The following is a 22,074-nucleotide window of genomic DNA, read 5'->3' on the forward strand; positions in this document are numbered from 1 at the left end:
TATATAATTTTGAGTTACAAATGTAACTCAAAATTAAACATCTCTCTTGTTCTCTTTGGGATTTAACATGGACCATTACAGATCATAGCCAACACTTAAAATATATCTGATGCTAACAATGTCAGGTAAATCACAAAATATCTATTGCTGTTTGTACAAATGGATTTGATATAATACCCAATACCAGCATTCTCATCAGTAACACCATTAACTTTTTTTCTATTAATCTAAGTCCTTCATAACTTAGTGGGCAAAAGATTAACCAAATGACAAAAACCAAGCTGGAGGAAATCTGAGACCTGCTTCCATTTCCAGAAACTGAATGATGAACAGTGCCTAATACTGAACACTCTGGAGCTCTGCTGCTCTTCCTGGCTATCACTCTTTCTTGCTCAAGAACTGCAGTGACATTTCAAAGCAATGTGATGTTTCACAGTAAAATGAAACACCTACAACCATCTCAACCAATAACCAGCTGCACCGAGGCAAATATTTGGAGTCCTGTGCCCAATTGGTTGCTTTGAGGGAAAGGAAGAGAATTATTAATTCTTTCTGCCTGCCCACATCTTATTGGCTGAACCAGAACATTTAACCTGCAACTTTATAGTTTTATGCCAATATTGTAGTTTGCTTTGCTTCTGGCTTTTTAATAGAAATACTGACACAACATGCACTACACAATGCAAACCTGTCTCTAATGATAATTTGAACATGAGCTAAATTTAGATTGTAGTTTGCATCATACAGCTTTAATTTTCACATCATGAAAAAGACACACTGAATTTAAGAGTGGAATAAACTGAAATATACAGCTGCTGAACAGCCAAAACGTACAAGGACTAAAATGCTTGCCAGCATTTATCAAAAGATAATTATCAATTATCAAAAAATAATTATCAATTATCTTTTGATAATGTGCCATTTGATTTGATTCCAACTCATGAGTCTGGGAACAATCTAACATTCAGAAGAATAAGTTCTCCACTTTATTTCCCTGTTCAACCTTCAGAGATTTTGTATCATCTGCTGTTTTAGCTCAAATGGATGCTCAACTTTTCTCTCTTGCCCTTTAAAAGAGAACATCTGTGGCTTATGGGAGAAAGAGTGACATTTTCAAAATTTAAAGCTTCTGAAATGCTCTTTCTGATTCTTGCTTGCTTTGTGTGCTGCGGCTTTGAGAGTCGGATTCGTTTTTCTCTGACGGGAACAAAACAGTGCAGTCGGACAAGCTTGGCATCGAAACACTTCAAAAAGTTTATCGGTCTCTGTGCTGAGAACTGTGAGACAGCTTAATCACTCAAACGCAAATGGAAGGGGAAAAAAAAATCAAATGCACACACATAGCACATATTATCATGGAGAAAGACAAAAAGACAGAAACACAGCGGTGTAACTTTACATTACTTACATGTGTGGCAGGTTGCTCCACTGTATCCTGTTCCGTCGCAGTTACAACTAAAACTGTCCCATGTCTGTTTACACCTGCCTCCGTGCTCGCAGTGATTAGGCATACACCTACAGAGACGTGGACAGAGCTCAGAAATATTTACAGGCCACGCTGGCGTATCGCTACACAAGTCAGAAACACATTTAATATATCCACAATTTACTTTGTAACGATATGAGTGGTTGAGTGGATGTGAACAAACTACACGGTTATAAAATCCAACATGATGCATAGTACATAATTCCAAAGTGAATAATTATTTGTGAATCTCAAAACATTCATGTAGTTGCACAAGCACTTTATGGAAAACATTGCTTATTAAAACATACAATTTTCTGCGCAGCGGTGCAGGGGATTTGCACATTTTAGTATTCTGAAATTGTGAGTGCACTGTTATGGAAGAACAGAAGTTTACAATGTAAATCCATCCTGGATCAACAGGAGGCTGACCAATAACTCCTTCAAAATAATAAAAAAACGTCTAAATTGAAAGGGTATTTTGGTTTTAGTGTTTCACTGACCTAAGCTTTTTTTAAATCAACAGCAGATACAGGGCCTGCAAGAAATATTTAACAGTTCTTGAACTTTATCATTACATTTCTGAAAAATATCCCTCAAGCTCAGTTGGGTTGGATGAAGAGCACCTGAACATCAATTTTCAAGTTCTCAACTGGATTTGTGTCTGGACTGGGTCATTCTAACCAATGAATGTGATTTGTTCTCAAACATGTTCTTTTCTTCAACAAGGTTTCTTCCAGGAGTGCTGCATTTAGTTCAACCATCTAATACCGTCTGACTAGTCTTCCCGTTAATGGGGAAGAAATGCCGTCCCACAACATGACAGAATAGAATAGAATATACTTTATTGATTGCTCTGCAACCCCAGATCCAGAACCAAACGTGGAGAAGCAGCATTCAGCTTCTATCCCCCACAAATCTGGAACAAATGTCGAGAAAATTGTAAAACAGTCAAAACACTGAGTTCCTCTAAATCGAGACTAAAAACCCAGATGTTTGGAGTTGCTTTTGAACTATAATAAATGAAACACTAACCAGCATTTTGATGTGTAATGAAAAATGTAATGGGTAAATTGTTGACTGTGTGTTCTATGACTTTGTGCTTTTATGATGTAATGTTTGAAATGTGCTAAATGCATTTCATTTATTGATTTTTTTTAAACAATTAGTTTATAAGAACAGGTAACAACATTCTCCAGTATTTAGGAAAGAACCAAATAATTCTTGCAAATGAATAAAAAGAACCTACATTTTTTGTCCCGCATGGAAATTTTCACACTAGTTTTTTTCCGTTGTGCTTTAACCACATCAGCGTATCAAATGTTTCCAAGAGTAGAGTACTGAACTCTAAAATTGATTAATGAGGCTGTATGTACAGAAATGCACATATTAATAGACATCATATTTAATAAATTATAAAAAATGTAGAAACAAAAAAATGTGCTCTAATGAGGTTCATTTAACAGATTAAAAGCACATTTCTAGCTTTCATTAAGCACATATTTCTTTATCAAATGTAATATTGTAATCCTAACAGAAATAATGGCTCGAAAACATCCTTCTATTTAATATTACATATAATGTGTTTCAATTAGTGAACTGTGTGTGTATACACACACACACACGCACACGCACGCACACGCACACACACACACACACGCACACACACACACACACACACGCACACGCACACGCACACACACAAACACACACACACAGAGAGATCTAGGGGCACTCTTGGAAACATTCCCATGCACACGATATGTAGCTGGGGCTTGATTTTTTTAATGAATCAAAGCTATGAAAGTAAGAGGAAAGCCAGCTGAAGCAACACAAACACTGAGTCAAAGAGCAGCAGGGTTCCTCTGAAATTGCCACGTTCTTGGCCAAGTTGGAAATCAGGCCGTTTAAGAGCACACAGGCATTCTGTCTTTATGGCTAAACAAGATGGCAACTGTAGAGACACCGCCTGTAATGATGAAGCTGAAATACAAGTTTTATTTATTTATTTTTTTCCCACGTGTCTATATACAACAGTAAACCTTTAAGAGCTCCTAAGCTGCAGAAAACAACAACTGTGCTCCTGCTTTACAAAACTCAGTACAGCTTCAGCAGGCAAAGACGCCGAGATAAAATGTCATTGTGCTTGCACAATGGGTTGCAATTGACAAGTCCTGACAATTTCAAAAGACATTATTCTTAGCGAACTGGGAGCACTGAACCATACTAACTACTCTGGGCTTTGTGTGAGAGGAGAGAAAAATCTATGGGGAGATTGAAGCTGATGTAGGATTTGTGTTCAGTTTTTTTTTCTCCTACTGCTTGTGTTGCTGTATCACCCTTTTAGAATAACATTGATATTGTGGAAAATTGCGTGTGCATTGCTTTGTGTGTCTGCAGGATGCAGAATTCGGCTGTTCTGTGTGTGTGTTTTTTTTATTTCTCAGTCTAAACAGAAACCCACAGTGGAACGGCATTGATCAAAAGGAGGTCAGACAGGCCCATTGAACTGCCTTCAAAGACATTCTGATTAGTTAGATGGTAACACAGCGTCCATTCATCTTCTGTGGCAGAACAAGGCCCACCTGAAGTAGTGCACTGCTGATACACAACTTTTGAAGTAACAGAGGTTGGCAATAATGCAAGTTATAATGACAGAAACCTGGCTATTTTCCGATCATTACAAGATGTTTTAAGAAACTAAGTCAGTCTGTTTCAAGCAACAAGTAGCCACACAACAACACAGCTATCTGGAACAAAGATAAACACATCGGTTATCAGTTATTTTTGATACATAATCGGAAACGGAAACGGTGACGTTTTCAATAACAGGTGGTTGCACCAAGTGTCATCTCCCTAATTTCTTTTTTTTTTTTACATGAACACAAAACTTTCTTGACCAGTGCATATTAGCTTATAAAACTTGAAGAAGACATGGCCAGTCTCCCAAAATTACTCTAAGGGAACATTCACTATTCAGCAGAAAACAAAATAAACTACAACAAACTGAGGCAAACCTCAATTTTGAGAATTTTTTTGTTTTGTGTAATGAGGACGGTAACATTTTGTGTAAATTTGGCATAAAGCTAACACAGTATCTTGCTGGCTGGGTGAATATCTGGGGCTACTTCGCAATGTCAGGATCTGGACGATTTGTCCAGAGGAATTCTGTTATTTACCAGAAAATCCTGGAGGAGTATGTTATATATATATATAATGAATGTTTTAGTGTACAGTAGTTCAGTCAAAATCTGGACGACAAAAAATGACTAAGATGTTGGGATTTGACTGTGAACAGGACGTTTATTCTCAAAAACCTTTTCATACCAGGAATGTGCTATTTTCCGCACTATAAGGCGCACCGGATTATAAGGTGCACCTTCAACGAATGGCCTATTTAAAAACCTTTTCACATATAAGGTGCACCGCATTATAAGGCGCACAGAATAGGCGCTATGGGACGCGATTTGTTCAGTTCTCTACAAATGTGTATGTGTAATAATAAAGAAGCGGTCCCCGAGTGCTTTATATAGTAGGCTGCCCCAGTCATTGTTTCACTCACGGTGTTGGTGTTGCGATATTGTGCCCAACTGCTTTCTGGGTAACACAGACCAACCGACACGCTGCCGCCGCAGTCTCTGTCTCTCTTCCCCCGCCGAAGAGAGCCTTCCGCAACTAGGCCGGGGCGTGGTCAGACGATGGTCACCCTTCTCCGTTCGCGCACAGCATGTTCGTGTAGATAGGGGTGCTTGAGGACCTGCCCTTTTTGCTCCTTACCCCCAAGTGCCCTTTTGGTCAATTTTCTTTTTTGGGTATTATTATTTCTAAGCCCTCTTCTGACACATAATAACATGTACTAAAATATTTTATTTATTTATTTATTTTTGTACAACATAATAAGCCCACCGGTTACCTTGTTACCTTTGACCTTTTGCCCATGACAAATGACGCAGTTGCCTCTCGCGCAGTGAGATAAGGCGGCTAACTGCGGAGCTCAACGTAGCGAACGTTCCAGATTACAGAACAGTTTTTGGTGAATTAAAAAGTTTTTGGTGAATAAAGTGGAGTAGGCTTGCTAATTGTCAAATGATAGAAAACGTTGAGCGTATCGTTTCTGCTTCAGCTCGGAGTCGCGGTTTAAGCAGAGAGGTAATGAAATGCGACAGACAATGAATGGCCTCTATGTCTGCCTTTCTTTGAAGAACTACTGAGCGGGAGGAGACAGCCAGGTGAGGAGAAACTGTTCTTAACTATCGATTCAGTATTTTTATTATACAGACAGTAGGCTGTTGTTGTGCTATTAGCTAGCTGCTAGCCAACGACTTTGCTAGCAAAGCAAGATAACTGAAAAGCTTCAACCCTGTATTGTTAATGATAGCAGTCATTCTTCAGTATTGCTTATGCAATAAGGGCACATCGCCCGTCCAAAACCGATCATCTCCATAATGGATTTATGTCTTCTAATTTCCCTTTGTTGCACAATGTACATTGCATTTATTCCAGTGTTAGGTAAATGTATCTTGAAGGAGAATAACACTTAAATAATAGTCCAACAAGGATATTCATTTAGAATTAAAAATAACTTACCTTGAGCTACCATGATAGATATAATGTATGTAATAAAAGTGTCATTAATGAAGGGGAAAAAACTCAATCCAGACTTTAAGTAAGTTTAGGGTTTGGTTTGCAGAGTATGCAGTTAAAAATGTTTCCCAATTATTCAATGAAAGAAAAAAATGTTGCCTCAGTTAAGTAAAATAAAATTGTAATCAAAACTTTTGGAATTGTAAGGATTCCTTTTTTTAAACTAAGTTTTGTTTAAAAAACTTTTTTGTAAAATTAAATAACTCATTTTGGTCTTGTGAACTTAAACATGTATTTGCCAAACAAACTTATTTGCACACATCAGAAATCTTTTGTTGCGATTTTGGGCCCTGCCATTATGTGAGAATCACAAGCAAAACTTTGAGTCACAAACAAAAACTCAGCAGGCTTTTCTCATGGTGACATGCATTAACAATTAAATTTTTACATATCTTGCTAAATTGCGGGTTTGAATATTGCAATACTTTCCTATAACAAAATGGACCTGCAGAAAGAAATGACTAATAAAATATCTACCATAGGCATAGCTGTATGCTCTATATTGAGATTTTCCTTAGCTTTGATTGTATATCTCACAATTTTGTAATTTATCATTGTTTATTAAACTCTGAAACCTGAGAGGCTTTGTTAATATTCTGGCCTAGAATGTGGTTAGATGTGCCCTTTTTTTTGTTGAGCATCTGCCCCTTTAGTGGTTTCTGCACAGCCCTGTTAACAAACCAGTGTTCTGACAACTATCCCAGCATGCACCGCGCGCTTCTTCTTCTACGTGCGAAAATGAAGTCGGTGGCTGCTTACCGTAGTTGCTAGACCAGTTGTGGCTCAATATTAGTCAATATATAAGGCACACCGGATTATAAGGCGCACTGTTGGCTTTTGAGGAAATTGAAGGTTTTTAGGTGCGTCTTATAGTGCGGAAAATACGGTACAAATGAATGAGTTAGATTCCTCATTGCCAGATGCCACAAAAGCTTAATGGCATTTGTTGTGGCCGACTATGCTACACTCTTAGGCCAACAATCTGGTTTAGAGGGAATTACTGGTACTTAAATGGTTAGATTGCTTCAGAAAAGTTTTTGCTTTTTATCCGCATGAACACAAGAAATTTGCATATGTTTTCACAGAACTGAAGATGAAGGATCTATTATTGTTAAAATGACCTGTTCTAACCTTTCTGGCAAACAACAATATTCTCAATAGATAAACAACTGAATCAAACTGAAATGTCAACAACTTGTTAGAAGTTGTTGACAACATTGAGAAATGGCACAAAAAGTATCCGACGCTTGCCAAGTTACACTTCCCCAATTAGATGGAGAACTATGTGACTCATTTTTGATGCTTGATTAAGATCGCACAGCCTTTTTCCAAAGGGTGAAATATGTGATATAGCTTTAAAATGAAAGCAGATAGCACTTGCTCACATTCCCCCTACACCATGAAGCCACCCTTTAAATTATATCCATTTATCAGACTGACAAGTGCATTTAAATGAGCCACATATAAACATAATTCATTTGATGTTGCACAGACGACAAAGAAAGCTCTGATTAATTTGTCTCAGGATCAAATTCAAAGGTTTTACATAAACAGTATTGTTTGCTTTGTGACTTTCATTCCAAAACTCCTGATTTATGACACTACTGTGTTTGTGCTCTTTCTTATTTGTCCATTTCTCTTTCATGAACTGTAAGGTGTTTGTGTGTGGGTGTGTGTTTGTGCAGGTAGCAGTGGATTGTTCCTACCTGTCTATGATTGCACACATGTCCAGGCTGATATTCTCAAATGCTCCCACTGTGCCTTTCTCCACTGCATGCAAATCAGCAGGTTGGTCGTCTACCAGGATCGCCTGCATGCATCCCTGAAAGGATCGCTGGGATGGTGGCAGCGGTGTTCGCAAAAAGTACCCTGGAAACAAGCAACGTCACCATATAATACAATACTACAGGAATATTTTAATTGCTGCAAAATATGGAAAGTGTTGTATGAAAGAAAAAAAAAATCAACAAAGCTGAAGCCTAAAAAGCATCCAAGTTGGAACAGAAACACAAACAAAGTGACTGGCAGTTTTGAACAAAGCAGGAAGATTGTGGGAAGAACACTGTGTTTTTTTTTGTTTGTTTTTTTTTTGATCAACCACTTCAAACCTTCAGCAGAGGTATAGACATTAAACATACCAAGAACATAAGCCTTGAGAAGGAACAACAGACCATATCAGTGGCCAGTTAATGTCATTTTTCTTTTTTCTTTTTTTTTTTACAACCATGAACCTTTATCAGGATTCTGTCTTTAGACATTACAGACAAGGTCTAGCAGGAGTCAATGGCCCATCCAGAAGAACCACTGGGCCTTGACTAAATCGGGAACAAGTGTAGGACAAGTCTCTATACTTATCCTTTTTATGTGCGCTGAGATTATACAAACACGCATACACACACACACACAAGTGTACAAAAATTGAAACATCATAACCAGCGTTACTCCAACACATTTGAGTACACTTTCCCATGGAATAATGAAGTGCCTCTGCAGAGCAAAGGCAGAGTGCTAAATTTGACATGAGAACCTAAAACTAAATCTCTGCTACAAGCACAGAGGTAAGTCATAAAACACAGCAGCTCAATGACATCTCCATCATACTGATGTTATAAGCTGTCATACACCCCAGCTTGGCCATCAGCCTCAAGGCCAAAGCATCAGAAAGGCTTACAGTTAGAGGCATATGTACACTGTGCACGTGTGTGTGTCTGCTTGCAAACATTATTCAAGTTCATGTGGCTTACTAAAAAGCAGTAAATGCTTTGTAACTGTGTGCATGTTTTTGCCAGATTAAGCTCATTCTTTACATCTTTTTATTTCATTTCATGCCTAAAAAGTTTCTTCTGTCGTTCTTGCCATCTGTCTGTCCTTTTGCCACACCTGCCTGCTGTCATTTCTGAGGAGTGGGAGACAGGCAGTTGGAGGAAAAAGAGAGAGGACATGTGGAAAGTTAGAGAGAGGAAAGAGAGGGATAGGTAAAGGGAGAGAAAAAGAGGGGGGGAGAGAGAAAGATGTGGAACAGAGCAGCTGGTTGGCAGCACTTTTGAGTCCTGTAGATACCCTGTGAATACAAAGGATCCTGAGTATGTGGAAGAATGGGAGATGTAATGCATGAACCTGTGGGTGGATGGATATGCATTGTTAAAAGGAACAAAGACGACATGGATGTGTTGCTTTGATGCTCCATCTAAGCCACCACATGAATGTTTATACAGTTTACAAAGGTTACAACACACGTTGAATAGTTTACATCAAATATAAACACAAATTCACACCAGCAGTCGACAAGGAAACCTGAATCTGCAAGTTAGCGCTACTATTATCTTTACTGTATTTCAGTGCCAAAATATCTCGATCAATATAACAGTCCTACTCAAGGAGGATCCTCAGATACATTTGGTCGTATATTTAAACACACTCACTGTTAGGTACATAAAGCTACAAACAATTTCTAACTAAGCTGATTATATTATTAATCTCATTATTCTCAAATCTGTGTCATTGTATGGTTTTAATTTGTTGCACGCGCAGACCAGAACACCGTTCAGTATCTGGAACAACAGCAGTAATCCCCTACAGTCGTCCTGGCACTCGTTCACAGTTTTCCTGTTGTGCCCAGAGAGCTTATTTTACAATACACACTGGAAGAACAACAGCTCCTATTTTCCAGGCCACAGCCAAGGCTGCGACTAATTCAGAGACGCTATTTCAGAAGACGCAAACTGGAAATTTGCCAAAATGCTCTGATGAGAAAATGTGTTTACATTTTTCAAGGAAGATTCTTAAGGGACAAAACACTACTCCCAAAAATATGAAGTGTCAAGTAAACATTTATTTTTGAGGGCAGTCTTTTTTAGGTAAAATCTACAACATTTACAAAAATAATAATTTGAAATATCCATGAGCAAATACAGATAACGTCGTACAGTTAGTGATGGTGTCAGGACCAAGCAGATAGATTTCTCCCAGACAAGAAACATTGTGACATTTCAATATCTTTGCATGAGATTTCATTTCACATCTATTAAGCATTCAAAGATTCACACTCTGATAATTATGGCAGAGCCTCATCATGTCTAATTCATCCCAAAATGATGGGGATGTGGGATTAGTGCATAAATCAAATTTAAATTCAAGCATTCAAAGTTTTTTGGTTGTAATTTGTAAACAAAAATCGTAAGGGATAAAAATGCCAATTTTCAAATTAGTTTCCTGGGATGGTACTTTAAAAAGTCAGAAAATGATTTGCAACATGAGAAATAAAAAGATAGCAACAGTTTCAAATGTATTTAATCATTAAAATGGCTAAAAGTGAAGTGATCCGAGATGTGATGTCATCATTAATCATATAGTCCTATCGGTTGAATGTTCTTCAGCATCTTATAATTGATAATTCTGATGAGTGTATCCATAGGTCACAGTTCAAGCAGAAGAAAGAGCTTAGCTTTCTTACAGGGTTCTGTCTGTCCTGCCTCTTCAAAAATGTAATTTGTGGATGTCTTATGTCATTTCATTATTTCTCTAGGCACAGCTTCGGGAATGAGAAACTATTTTCTGTAAAATTTACTTTGGGTTCTCAAACACAGGAAGGGTGGAGACAATGAACGACAGAACGGTCTGGTGATCCTTGTGTAATCAAATAGCTACATAAGTACTTTTTGTTTTTGGAAGTTGTGGTGCAAACTTATGATTCTGCTTTTTCATCCAAAGAGATCTGGTTTTGCGTGTGTGATGGGATCAATGCTGCTATCCCCCCACCCCAGTTTTAAAACCCAATCAGGCACATAATGCATATGCGTACCAAAACTATCTCAACAGTGAAAACACATTTCCTCGCCCTCTATTCGTTTAAATGTAACTTCTGGATTATCTAACACAATACAGTCCTTCAAATATGTCCCAAGTGTTTAAAAAAAAAAGCTTTCCAGGATGAGATTACTTATCTCCCAGGTGCACTGAAGCCTTCTAAATTCATTACATCACACTGTAAAGGTCAAGTAAAACTCCCTGTTTCAGGCCTTTTCTGGGCTGTGGAATATAAATCTCTCACCATCTGTGTCAGATAAGTTCTGAATGAGCATGGGCAATTTAGGTTTTATCTATCAGATGAACATTTAATGGGGACAAAACAACACTGTGAAGAACGCAGGATGACACAAGTAGTACAATAGTCATTGCTGTCACCAAATTCCTGCTTTCTATACCATGATTAAGCTTGTTACCGTGCATGTCCCATTTGACCTTTTTTATAATAAATGTGCTCAGCCAAAACACCACAAGTGAATGTAAAAAGCTATACCAAAACAAATAATAAAACAACTACAATAATAAGAGCAACATGACAGGAAGAATGTCAGATTTGCTCAGATAACTTTTGTTTTACCAACACTCCTTCACACTTGGTTTAACAGCAAATAGGCATTTAAAATCAGCTGGAATGCAGATGCTCTTTGCAGATTCTTGAACTACGTCTTCCGGGGTGATTCAAAAATTCCCATGAGATGGCCTCTACTTTCACATAATCATATGGATCCAGATAACACCAGTTCTATAATTGTTCATCAGACAATATGAAACACGACTGGCCACACTTGCCTCACACCAAGGCCATCACTATATTTTGCTCAGTCCAGGCTGCTAGCATCCCAAATGCTAATTCTCTTGGTAGTTTGGCTGCTTTAGTGCACACTGCTCTGCAAAGGATATACCCAGCAACAGCTACTGTAGGTCTCTTAAATATAAATATTGATGGGATGGGGTAAACACCTCCAAATTCACATCAGCTAGTGGCTGCGTGACAGAAAGAATTTAAGAGTTTAAATATAAAATGTCTCTGCCATGTGATCAAAGAAAAGAAGCTCAAAGATAAGGAGAAAAAAGTCCGAGGTACAAGTTATAGGCTTCATGATATCATTTTACTATAGTTATAGGGCAAGTTATAAAAACAAATGCTAAGAGTGAGGTAATACTATGGTTTTCTTGACACTGAAATAAGGTTTTATAAAATTTGTTGCAGTAATCCAGCAGTGCATGAATGTTAAGGGTGAGACGGGAGTACAAACAGTCTCACCCAATGCACTCAATGTGTTGTGAACTGAACTAGCTAGTTAAACTAAATGTTTTCATGAGGCCTGATGGGGCAACATGAGTAATAAACCAAAAAAACATAATGAGCCATAAAAAAAAAATTGGAATAGGGTCTTATAAATATCATCTGCTGTTGGACTTCAGGTTTTGCAGTCAAGATGCTAATTTTACGTTTTGCCTAAAACATTGATAAAAACCAATCATTTCATTTCAATTGTTGAAGTAGTATATCAAAAGCAGAACAAGTCATCTTAAAATTGCAATCACCAGCATCTCATTTTGTTTCATGTCGTTTTGTTGCCATTAGTCAAACCCTTTATAGAATATTGTCACAAATTTGCCACAAACCACCACAGGGCCAACATGTTTTATCTCTACCACTAATGCTTAATGATGCATTCTTAACATGTATTATACCAAAATCATCCAATGGCTGGAGGCAAGCCCAAATATGAAAAATTTAGTTTATTTCCACATTACATGTCTAAGTTTATATTAACTGGGATATTTTCAGCTTACATTCTCTACTTATTTGAAGTCAGTTTCACAGAAAAAGCCCAATCTATTTTTATGTAATTGTAAATAAATTCAAAAGTAAAAGATGCGCATGTAAAATGTACTCTTTGTATCAAATAAATAAATCTGCATAAGTAAATACATTTATATACATGTTTTTAAGACTAATAAATACATGTTTAAAAAAACGTCTCACTATAGTTTAAGTACATCTGAGATGTTATTCTATAGTCAAAAAGCACATGAGTCAGCAAAGCGGTACATGTGGTGAACTCCTCCCTTCTAACAGATTTTCCACCCCAGGCTTTAAAAGCAACAGTTGTCAAACCATTAATTTAACAAAGAACAAGCACATTTCAGCAACACAATAGTTCAAAGTGATTTACATGACTAATGCATAACATAGTAACCAAATATGAAGCAAGCATCAAATATACACCAGATATATTAATGTATTTGTTTTTCAAAGGTGTTCCTAAGCAAGTGGGTTTTTAGTCTTGATTTAAAGAAACTAAGTGTTTTGACTTTTTTGCATTTTTCTGGAAGTTTGTTCCAGGTTAGGAGAAGCGACCTGAATGCTGCTTCTCCATGTCACCTGAACCAGAAGACTAGCCCAAACCTCTCAGTTCTAACTTTCCTTGAATTCAGGTCTGACCCTCACTTGCTTATAAAGGTCTTTCATTAATAATAACTAGAACATAAGTTTTATTTTTTTTATTTTTCATATATATACATTTTCTTTGTACTCGGGACAGTGCAGATGACAGAGATTTTAGACTCACAGGAATTAAATATAGTGACCCCATTAAAATAAAACAAACAAGCTGCGACAAAAAAATGAAGGGGTTTCTTCTTTACAAACCCCTTCATTTTTTGAATGAAGGGGTTCAAAAATGAAGCCTTTTATGCTGCAACTAAAAGGCTTAGTCGCAGCATATTTTTAATTGATTCCAAAATCCAGGAAACCTCACATAAATAGAAATAGAACGGGACCAGGTGCAAACGGTTTTGAGCCAACACTAATCAGGCTGTGATTTAGCACTGTGGTTGGACAATAAGCACAGACAGTTTTAAAATGACTCAAAAGGTGACTGTAGTTGCTCCTGCTGGGTTTTTCTCTCAACATAAGAGGTTCCACTGAAAGCAAATGAACGCCTTAAATCCTTGTGATTTGAAGCAGATGGCTACATGGATGACTGAACCTACATAAATTACTGAGAGCAATTATCTCAGGTCTTGTCATGTATAGAAAAGAACATAGTCTCTTCATGACACAAAGGGGTCTCTGCTAATTGTGGCACAGTGAATGTAATGTCTCCCTTCCAGGACGTGCTGATGAAAGACTGTTTGAGAGCTTTAGGACAGCTTAATTTGCCTGGCCTGTTTGACTCATCAAGTTGAGTGATCGGAAAGAATAATTGAGGGCAAGCTAAAGGCTAAACTATCTTTTGTACACTCGATATATTATTCGGTTTCCTCTGTTCTAGGATGAAAATTGGCCTCTGATGGGTTGGAGTGTTTTAAATAAATGCTCCAGATTTTCCATCTGAGGTCTAAATACATGTTCAACTGTGTGCTGTGGACTTTCATGGCTTTTGGTCAAACACCCACACATCCTGTTCAGACAAATTAAAAGGCAAAAAAAAAGTGCACATTAGCCTACACAGACAGTGCTTTAAATTACTCATGCTATTATTTATGAAGTGTATATTGTGAAGTTGCTGTAAGGGAGTTGGGATAGTCCAAGAGTACTGATCAGTACAAAAAGTATACTGTAGAAGTACATAATTTTATACATACATACATACATACATACATACATACATACATACATACATACATACATACATACATACATACATACATACACATACATACATACATACATACATACATACATACATACATACATACATACATACACTATTTAAAAAGATGTAATTAATTAATCAAAATTAGTGTGTACCCCCACCAGAAAGACAAAGACCTAAAACTCAGCACAACTGAAGAACTAAAAAAAGACATGTTATGTATATGTATGTATGTATGTACGTACATACATACGTACTTAATGTCATGTCATCCACTGTACACACTGTAAGAGTGTGTACAGTGGATGACATGTACATACATACATACATACATACATACATACATACATACATACATACATACATACATACATACATACATACATACATACATACATACATACATACATACNTACATACATACATACATACATACATACATACATACATACATACATACATACATACATACATACATACATACATACATACATACATACATACATACATATACATAACATGTCTTTTTTTTAGTTCTTCAGTTGTGCTGAGTTTTAGGTCTTTGTCTTTCTGGTGGGGGTACACACTAATTTTGATTAATTAATTACATCTTTTTAAATAGTTTAACACAATTATTTATAAATGTTTTATATGCAAAAGTAGTGAGCCTGAACCTTTGTACTCATGGGTTTCTGACACATCTGTGAGTAATGCACAAGCAACATATGCAAACAACAGCAATCCTGGGCCCACTGAGGGTTAAGTTTTGCTTCAAAAAGTGATCTGATGGGACTCTGGGAAAGACCACTACTGTGTCCAAATTTATGCAAAAAGGAGTCACTGAAGGTCTTCAAGCCTAAATTACCATGTCGATGCAAAGCATGTAGCGTTAACCACAGATGTCCCCTACACTAATGTCAAGGTCCATAGTCCACATTTCTAAGGAGTTTCCAGAAAACTTGAAACCTAAATATGATTGCTAGCACTTTGCATGGATCTGATTGTTAAACAACCGACAGAACAGATTAAAAAGAAATATCCTTGTTGTTGAGCTCATATGTTTATTTATTCAGTCATTTAGCAGCAAAAATGACTGAATAAATGTCTCCAACACACAGTTTTCAAACTCCAGTCATCGATATTCTCTGCAACATTTTGATGTGGTCCAAGTCTAACACCTAAAACATAGAACTGAATTACCTCCTCGTGCACTGACATTTTACAGAGTTTTGCTAATGACTTATTTATGTGATTCAGGTGTGTTCACCTAAAAGCTGCAGGACACTGGCCCTTGAAGACTGGAGTTTGACTTCTCTACCTCAGAGAAATGTTTAAAAAATGAAGAGCAAGCTCAGAAGAATGGCAGCAATAGAGTTTGTGTATCACCCTGTTTGATCCACGTGCCACTGGTTAAGTTTACACACAAATCAATGTATCCCACTTGCTCAAATGGAGTCAGACCGTAAATTGATAACTTCACTAGCAAAGTAGTGTTGCCAAACGATAAAACACAGAAACATTATTCATTGTTTTCAGGAAAGTATAAGCAAATGTTAAAAAGTGGAATCATGTCCCTTCTACATTCTAAAATATTAAACAAATGTATAGTATATGACCTTCATCTGCTGTACTAAATTTACCCATTTCACTTCTGCACCTTCCCTGAGTAATTCTAGATGACTCTAGTTCAGTAAACGTGATGCAGTGCTGAATATTATCTGAGATTCCTAGGTGGGATAAATGCACTAAAGTGGTGATAACACCACGGACATCATTCAAGAAGAGGCCACATCTGTTAAAGTGGACAAAAGGACACAAGGTATCACTGTAGCAGTTCTGTTGTTAGTTTGATTTGCAATTAAATTGCTTGGCATTGTTAAAATCCATTTTAAAGTCAGATTTAAAACATCAACAAAATAAACAAAAAGTGCTGCTTGATGTGAATGGGTTTAGAAAGCGATGTTTTTTTTGTTGGTTTTTTTGGATTCGGCATTTCCACAAGTGTCTTCCACAAATTCCCTTTCATGTCTGAAAATTGGTGTCCTAAGAATTGCTTTGTAGTAATAGTCCACAGTTTTGTATCCCCTGCAGCATTCAAACTTGTGTTTACCACCGGGCTCCCAGCTCTTCAGCATTCATTATGTCATGTAAAATTAACAAGTAAAGCCCCCAGTCCCAGCTGCTGCTATTTCCGCCTTCGTATTACCTCTGCCAGTGGGGAAAAACCCAAAAACAAATATTTATTGTTCTCTGAATTGTAGTGATGCATTATATGTATGAATGGATGTTTTTTCTGAAATATATTACATATTGATTTCAGAAATCGTTGTCACACGTTAGTTGTTTTCATTGTATCCAAGTTAAGATGTACACATCACTTTTACAATGCATATATAATGATCATTTTGCTTATCCTCTCTTCTTCATTTGGTCTAATTTGTTAACTTGTTTTCTCGATAGAAATGTTTTAATCTCTTCAGGTCGCTACTTGTGCATAGATCCCCTTCTTTGGCATTTCTACATTTGTCTTTGCAGCTACAGTCTTCTTTTATCCATCTTTCTGGTATGTCATCTTCGAGGAGTTAAGACATTACAGAGATCCTCTCCGCTCAGCCTATATTGATTCACAGCTCTGCTTACTAAAATCAATCAATCACCAATTCAATCAAAATAGAGACTGGAGATAAGAAGAAAATGGGAGCGGAAAGAAAAGAGAAGATAGACATGGAGTAAAAAGAGAAACTAGATTGAAGTATAATAATGAAGAACTTTTAAGGGTTTAAATGAAAGCCATCGAATCAACCCTTGATTAAAAGGGTTGATTCCCTTTTAATCAGCTTTCTGTAGAATGTACAGAAAGCTGCACATTAAAAAAAAGAGCTAAAAAAACTGTCAACATGGATTTGTTGCATTCACCAAACTTCAGCAAAAAATGTAATCGGACAACAATGTAAAAGAACCTTGATGTGTGTGTGTGTGTAAAGTGCCCTGATGCTTATTGACTAGTCTGAGGAAAAGGTTTTTCTTGATTGAGGAGATGGAACTGTGCCAGGGAGAAGAGACTAAGGCATGATGGGGCAATCAGAGCCACACTTTCTCTCTCAGTTACTGTAATTTCATACAGAGCCTCCTAGCACACACATCGTTTGGCAGACAGATAACGGTGTCTGGCGTCATTAACCTGGCATGCTTCTCATTCATACAGATTAAAGATGCTGCTCATTCTAGCTCTGGATTGATCTGTGGTGATTTTGTAGTTTCTGAGCTGTTTTCACTGGAGAGGATATCCACTAGTAGCAAAATGTCAACAAAGCTGAAAATGTAAAGTCTAAATTTAAGTGCTGTAGTTAGTGGCAGATCTGTCTTAGACTGTGGGGATTTTACAATCTAAGAAACAAAGTGCCTTTCAAAATTATTCACCTCCCCAACGCCCCCACACACATATAGTCATATTCAAACTACAAACTTCCATTTTGTGGGCTTTGATGTGAATAATCAACACAAAAATAGTACATAAAAATTAATTGGAAGGAACATTGGTGAACAAAAAATACTTTAAAGGCAAAGGATTACAACAGACGGGAAAGATTTAGAGACATTTAAAGCAAGACTAGGTCATAAAACTAGATTTCTAGCTTTCAATATCTCACAGAGCAATGTTCAATTCTGATTAACCTGAAAAAAAGATTAATCAAAACCTGGTTGCCCACTTAAATTGACAGACTGGGCAAGCAGTGCATCAGTCATGGAAGCAGCAAAGAGCTTCTTGGAAACTTTGGAGGAGCTGGAAAGATCCAAAGCTCAGATAAACAGTGTGTTGATGAAACATCTATTTGTTTCTCCAAAAATGTAGCCTTTATAGAAGAGGACCCAGAAGAAGTAAATTCTTTAAAGTCGTAAGAGCTCCCATTTTCAGTTTGCTACACCAAATTGTAGAATATGCTGCCACATGTAACCAAAAACACGTCTTTTCCCTACTTAGAAAATGCAATGTGTTGGTTATCACACAAAATAATAAAATAGGCAATGTGGCTAAATGTGAGCAAAACTAAACAGGAATGAATACTTTTGCAAGGAACTGGATGTTTTGAAGACACACTAGAAGAAAGAGCAATACGCAAAAATTTACATAAATGTTTGTTTTTTATATCGTTTGCTCATTTTGTTTATTTTGATCAAATTTAATCTTTAATTTACAATTAAAAATACTTGCTTAAAATAAAACATGCTTTGAAACCCCTTTTCTGAAAACCTAAAAAAAAGGAACTAAAAGTGAGATTTCAGTCCTTACTTTTCCAACGTCTTATTCTTGGGTGTATTCCTGTCAGCTGCTGTGGTGTAATGTGGCAGTGAATGTGGCCTGGAAGAAAACGGTGCACTGTGCACGTCAACCCTGCTGTGATGGCGTTTGGGTCACCCTTACCTCCCAGGTGATAGGTTCCTCCAGTGGTGATGCTGAGAGGCGAGGTGGAACGCACGGCAGACACTTCCTCACCATCCACTGTCAACATCGCAAAGTTCTCTTTGGCGACCAGGCGTACGGCATGCCATTGGCCATCGTTGAGGCTCGAGCCTGGTGAGATCGAGAGGAAGTGACAAATGTGTCTTTAGAAAACACAAGAATTCAATTTTCTTTTCTTGGGGAGAGGGCTGGTAAATATTTCAGAAAGAAAGTAATGTCATTTCAAATAACTAGTTACTGCAAAATATGTGTCAGGATTGCCGTCACACTAAAACTTGATGGATCATTATGGATTTAGCGCATGGATAGTCAAAGTAAGGAAAAAAAAGTTATTTTGGTCATGTTTATATCTTTCTCAACATCTACTCTGTACAACATTCATTTTTCTCCACGTTGAAGGGATTTTTGTTTGTCTGGCCATCGTGAACCCTAACAGCTCTTCAACTTATACCACAGATACAGTTGCACACGTTTTCCCCTCAGGTCCTCTTCCTCCTTTTCAATCCCATATCCTTCTACAGGCACCGTCCAGTCTTGGGGCATCTCTCTCTTTAACGTGTGTCATTCTCTGTGTACATCAGAGTGGTGTGCATGTGTGTGCTGGATGAATACAAGGTATGTGTTCTCCTTTTTCTCCTTTCCCTTGTAGCTGTCCATTAAATATGAGTGATGTTTTAGCAAGGGGTATTACTAGTGGAGCTGAAAGAGAAGCCCACTCACTCTCCTCACCCTCTCCTCTATGCATCACCTTTAGTGACACTAAGACCGATCCATTCTTCCATCCTCGCCTGCATCTTTGCACCTTTGTCTTTCCTTCTTCTGCATTAAACTTTTTCCTTCTTTTTTTTTCCTCCCCCAAGTATCTTTGTACCCATCTCCTCTGTCCCTTGAGTATAGTACAATTTTATTTTTTCAATTGTATTCAGCTGAGTGCTCGTCTGATTGTAATATATCAATATTGAGGACACTGCAGCAAAACGTTCAAGTTACGGTCATCTGCAAATCACCCTCAGTAGCGAGGTCCGCCTCCCAATCAATAGACATGACTTGACATGCTGCCTATGTCAATAAATTTGAACCATATGTGTAAGAGCATCTGCTGCCTTTTGGTAGCTCTTTTACTTTGTGCTGGCAGGATCTGTGTGAGTCGTTAGCGCTTCCCAGACACACATTTCCCTTGTTTATTTCTTCCCAGAATGCACTTGACGACCCTCGCTTTCGTAGCAGCAGGGAGTCCACACTAATCAACCCTCCTCAGCAGGGAGTCCAAGTGTGTCAGTATATGTGTAGATATGTATGTGGTCAGACGGTATCCAAAGAAATTAAGAGCCAAAATGCCCGCCTGCAGTGAGTGTGATCACAGTGGGCATGCTCAGGCCACTGCAGGTTGTATATTCAAAAAACAGAAGAATACATGCAACAGTGTTTCTTACTGCTCTGAAAAGACTGTGATAATGATATTTTTTGAGTGATTTCTGAAGGTTATGAACCCAAAAATAATTGGAGACAATAAAATAGCTCTGCTTTGTGCAACTGATAACATGCACAAGAATAGGTTCTGGTAGAAAGCGACTTGATAACATTCTGTCTGCCTATGTATTGGTTTTGATTCAATCTCCTGCTAGCATTGAGTTCCATCACGTCTCCTTTTATAACAGTTTTAATGCAATGGACAATAGGCACCATAAAACCCACTGTCTTCTGATCGGTTCACCTGCATTAGCTTTAAATATTAATCTTATCAGTTGTAGCCGTGGTACAGTACTTTCTGATTTAAAGCAGTAAGCTCATGAAAGCCAATATGAACTTCAAATTTCATATTTTGAAATGTGCGTTACACCCGTCACTCACGTTTGGGATTGTAGAGGTGTTTACGTATTACACACTCTCCTTTGGATATTCTGAAAAGTCTTGAACTCCACCGGCAGCATCGATTTAACCAGCATTTTTAAAACATGTTACCACTGGGCTTCACTTTCAGAATCACCGTAGTTACCTTAAATTAAATACCACTTTGCATGCTACAGCTAAAAGTAGCAATCCCTGACAAGTGAAAAGCGGCATAAACCCTGATAAACATAACATTTTGTGAAAATATTGCTTGTTGTTTCTGATGGGACAGCGGGGAGTCAGTCCTTCACAGTATGACTGAAAGTGTGATCTGCCAACCGCTGTGCAGACAGGTGAAATGGATCCGTTGCATCTCTTTTTACCTACGGGTTTGTGCTCCTGTCAGTTTCAATGCCTCGATATGAGACGTTGTGATTGTAAGATGTTCTTTAAGCTTATTTTAGGGTTGTGCTTGCAGTCCTGAGTGCAACACACTCAGCAGAAATTAACATTTCTACCTGGTGTTAGTCTTGTTCTATTGATCAGATCAGGACTAAAGATACACAACTGCTAAAGAACAGAATGGATGATTTTCATTTAGAACCAAACAAATATATTATTTTAATTTACTTTGAAAGAAACATTCTATAAAGGTTTAATCAGATGTAAACAGCACCAGAAAGCAGTGACCTGAACCATGTCACATCATGTCATCGTGCTACAGAACGAAATGTGACGACACCAACGGCTAGTGGCAATTTCAATATGTTTACAGAAAACAGACAATTTGTTTCCCAACCTTTGTCCTGAAAAGAATGTCTAATAATGAGTAATACTCTGCTGGTGGGGTTTTTGCCCCCTCTGACTGCAACATGTGCTGAATAAGAGGATGGAGACGTTGAGCAAAGTTTACAGATGGACAGACAGACTGGGAATGATATCTGGGATGAGCTTAGAGCTCTGAGACACATGTTGGTGGAACAGAGGGTGAAGCTGAGGAATACTAAGAATGGACTGAAAACCCAGAGAGAGAGGGAGAGTGGTTGTTCAGGAGATGGAAAATATAGAATGGAAAATATCCGTCTCACCCTCAGAGTGAGTCCAGAATGAATAATAAAATCAAATATTTAACGTTTTTTCTTTTAATTATCGGTGGATAAATGTATTACCTAATCCATCAATTAAATAATAACTGGTTAAATCAATAAAACATTGGTTAAAATCTGTACTTTGTTCACATAGCATCTCTTCAATGCTGT

At 37.5% G+C, this 22,074-nt stretch overlaps 1 protein-coding gene across 1 annotated transcript in view; it reads right to left on the minus strand.

Annotated features, from left to right (window-relative positions):
• The window catches only part of LOC103482418 (contactin associated protein 2), a 167,494-nt gene that overhangs the window by 124,841 nt on the left and 20,579 nt on the right, over nucleotides 1–22,074 (minus strand). Inside the window, exons 7-9 of the mRNA XM_008438563.2 lie at nucleotides 18,947–19,096; nucleotides 7,816–7,978; nucleotides 1,409–1,515 (exon numbers count right to left, since the gene is read on the minus strand). Coding sequence (XP_008436785.1) covers nucleotides 1,409–1,515; nucleotides 7,816–7,978; nucleotides 18,947–19,096 — 420 coding nt within the window. The remainder of the gene's footprint in view (nucleotides 1–1,408; nucleotides 1,516–7,815; nucleotides 7,979–18,946; nucleotides 19,097–22,074) is intronic.

This window comes from Poecilia reticulata, linkage group LG20, assembly GCF_000633615.1.
Source record: "Poecilia reticulata strain Guanapo linkage group LG20, Guppy_female_1.0+MT, whole genome shotgun sequence".
NCBI lineage: Eukaryota > Metazoa > Chordata > Actinopteri > Cyprinodontiformes > Poeciliidae > Poecilia > Poecilia reticulata.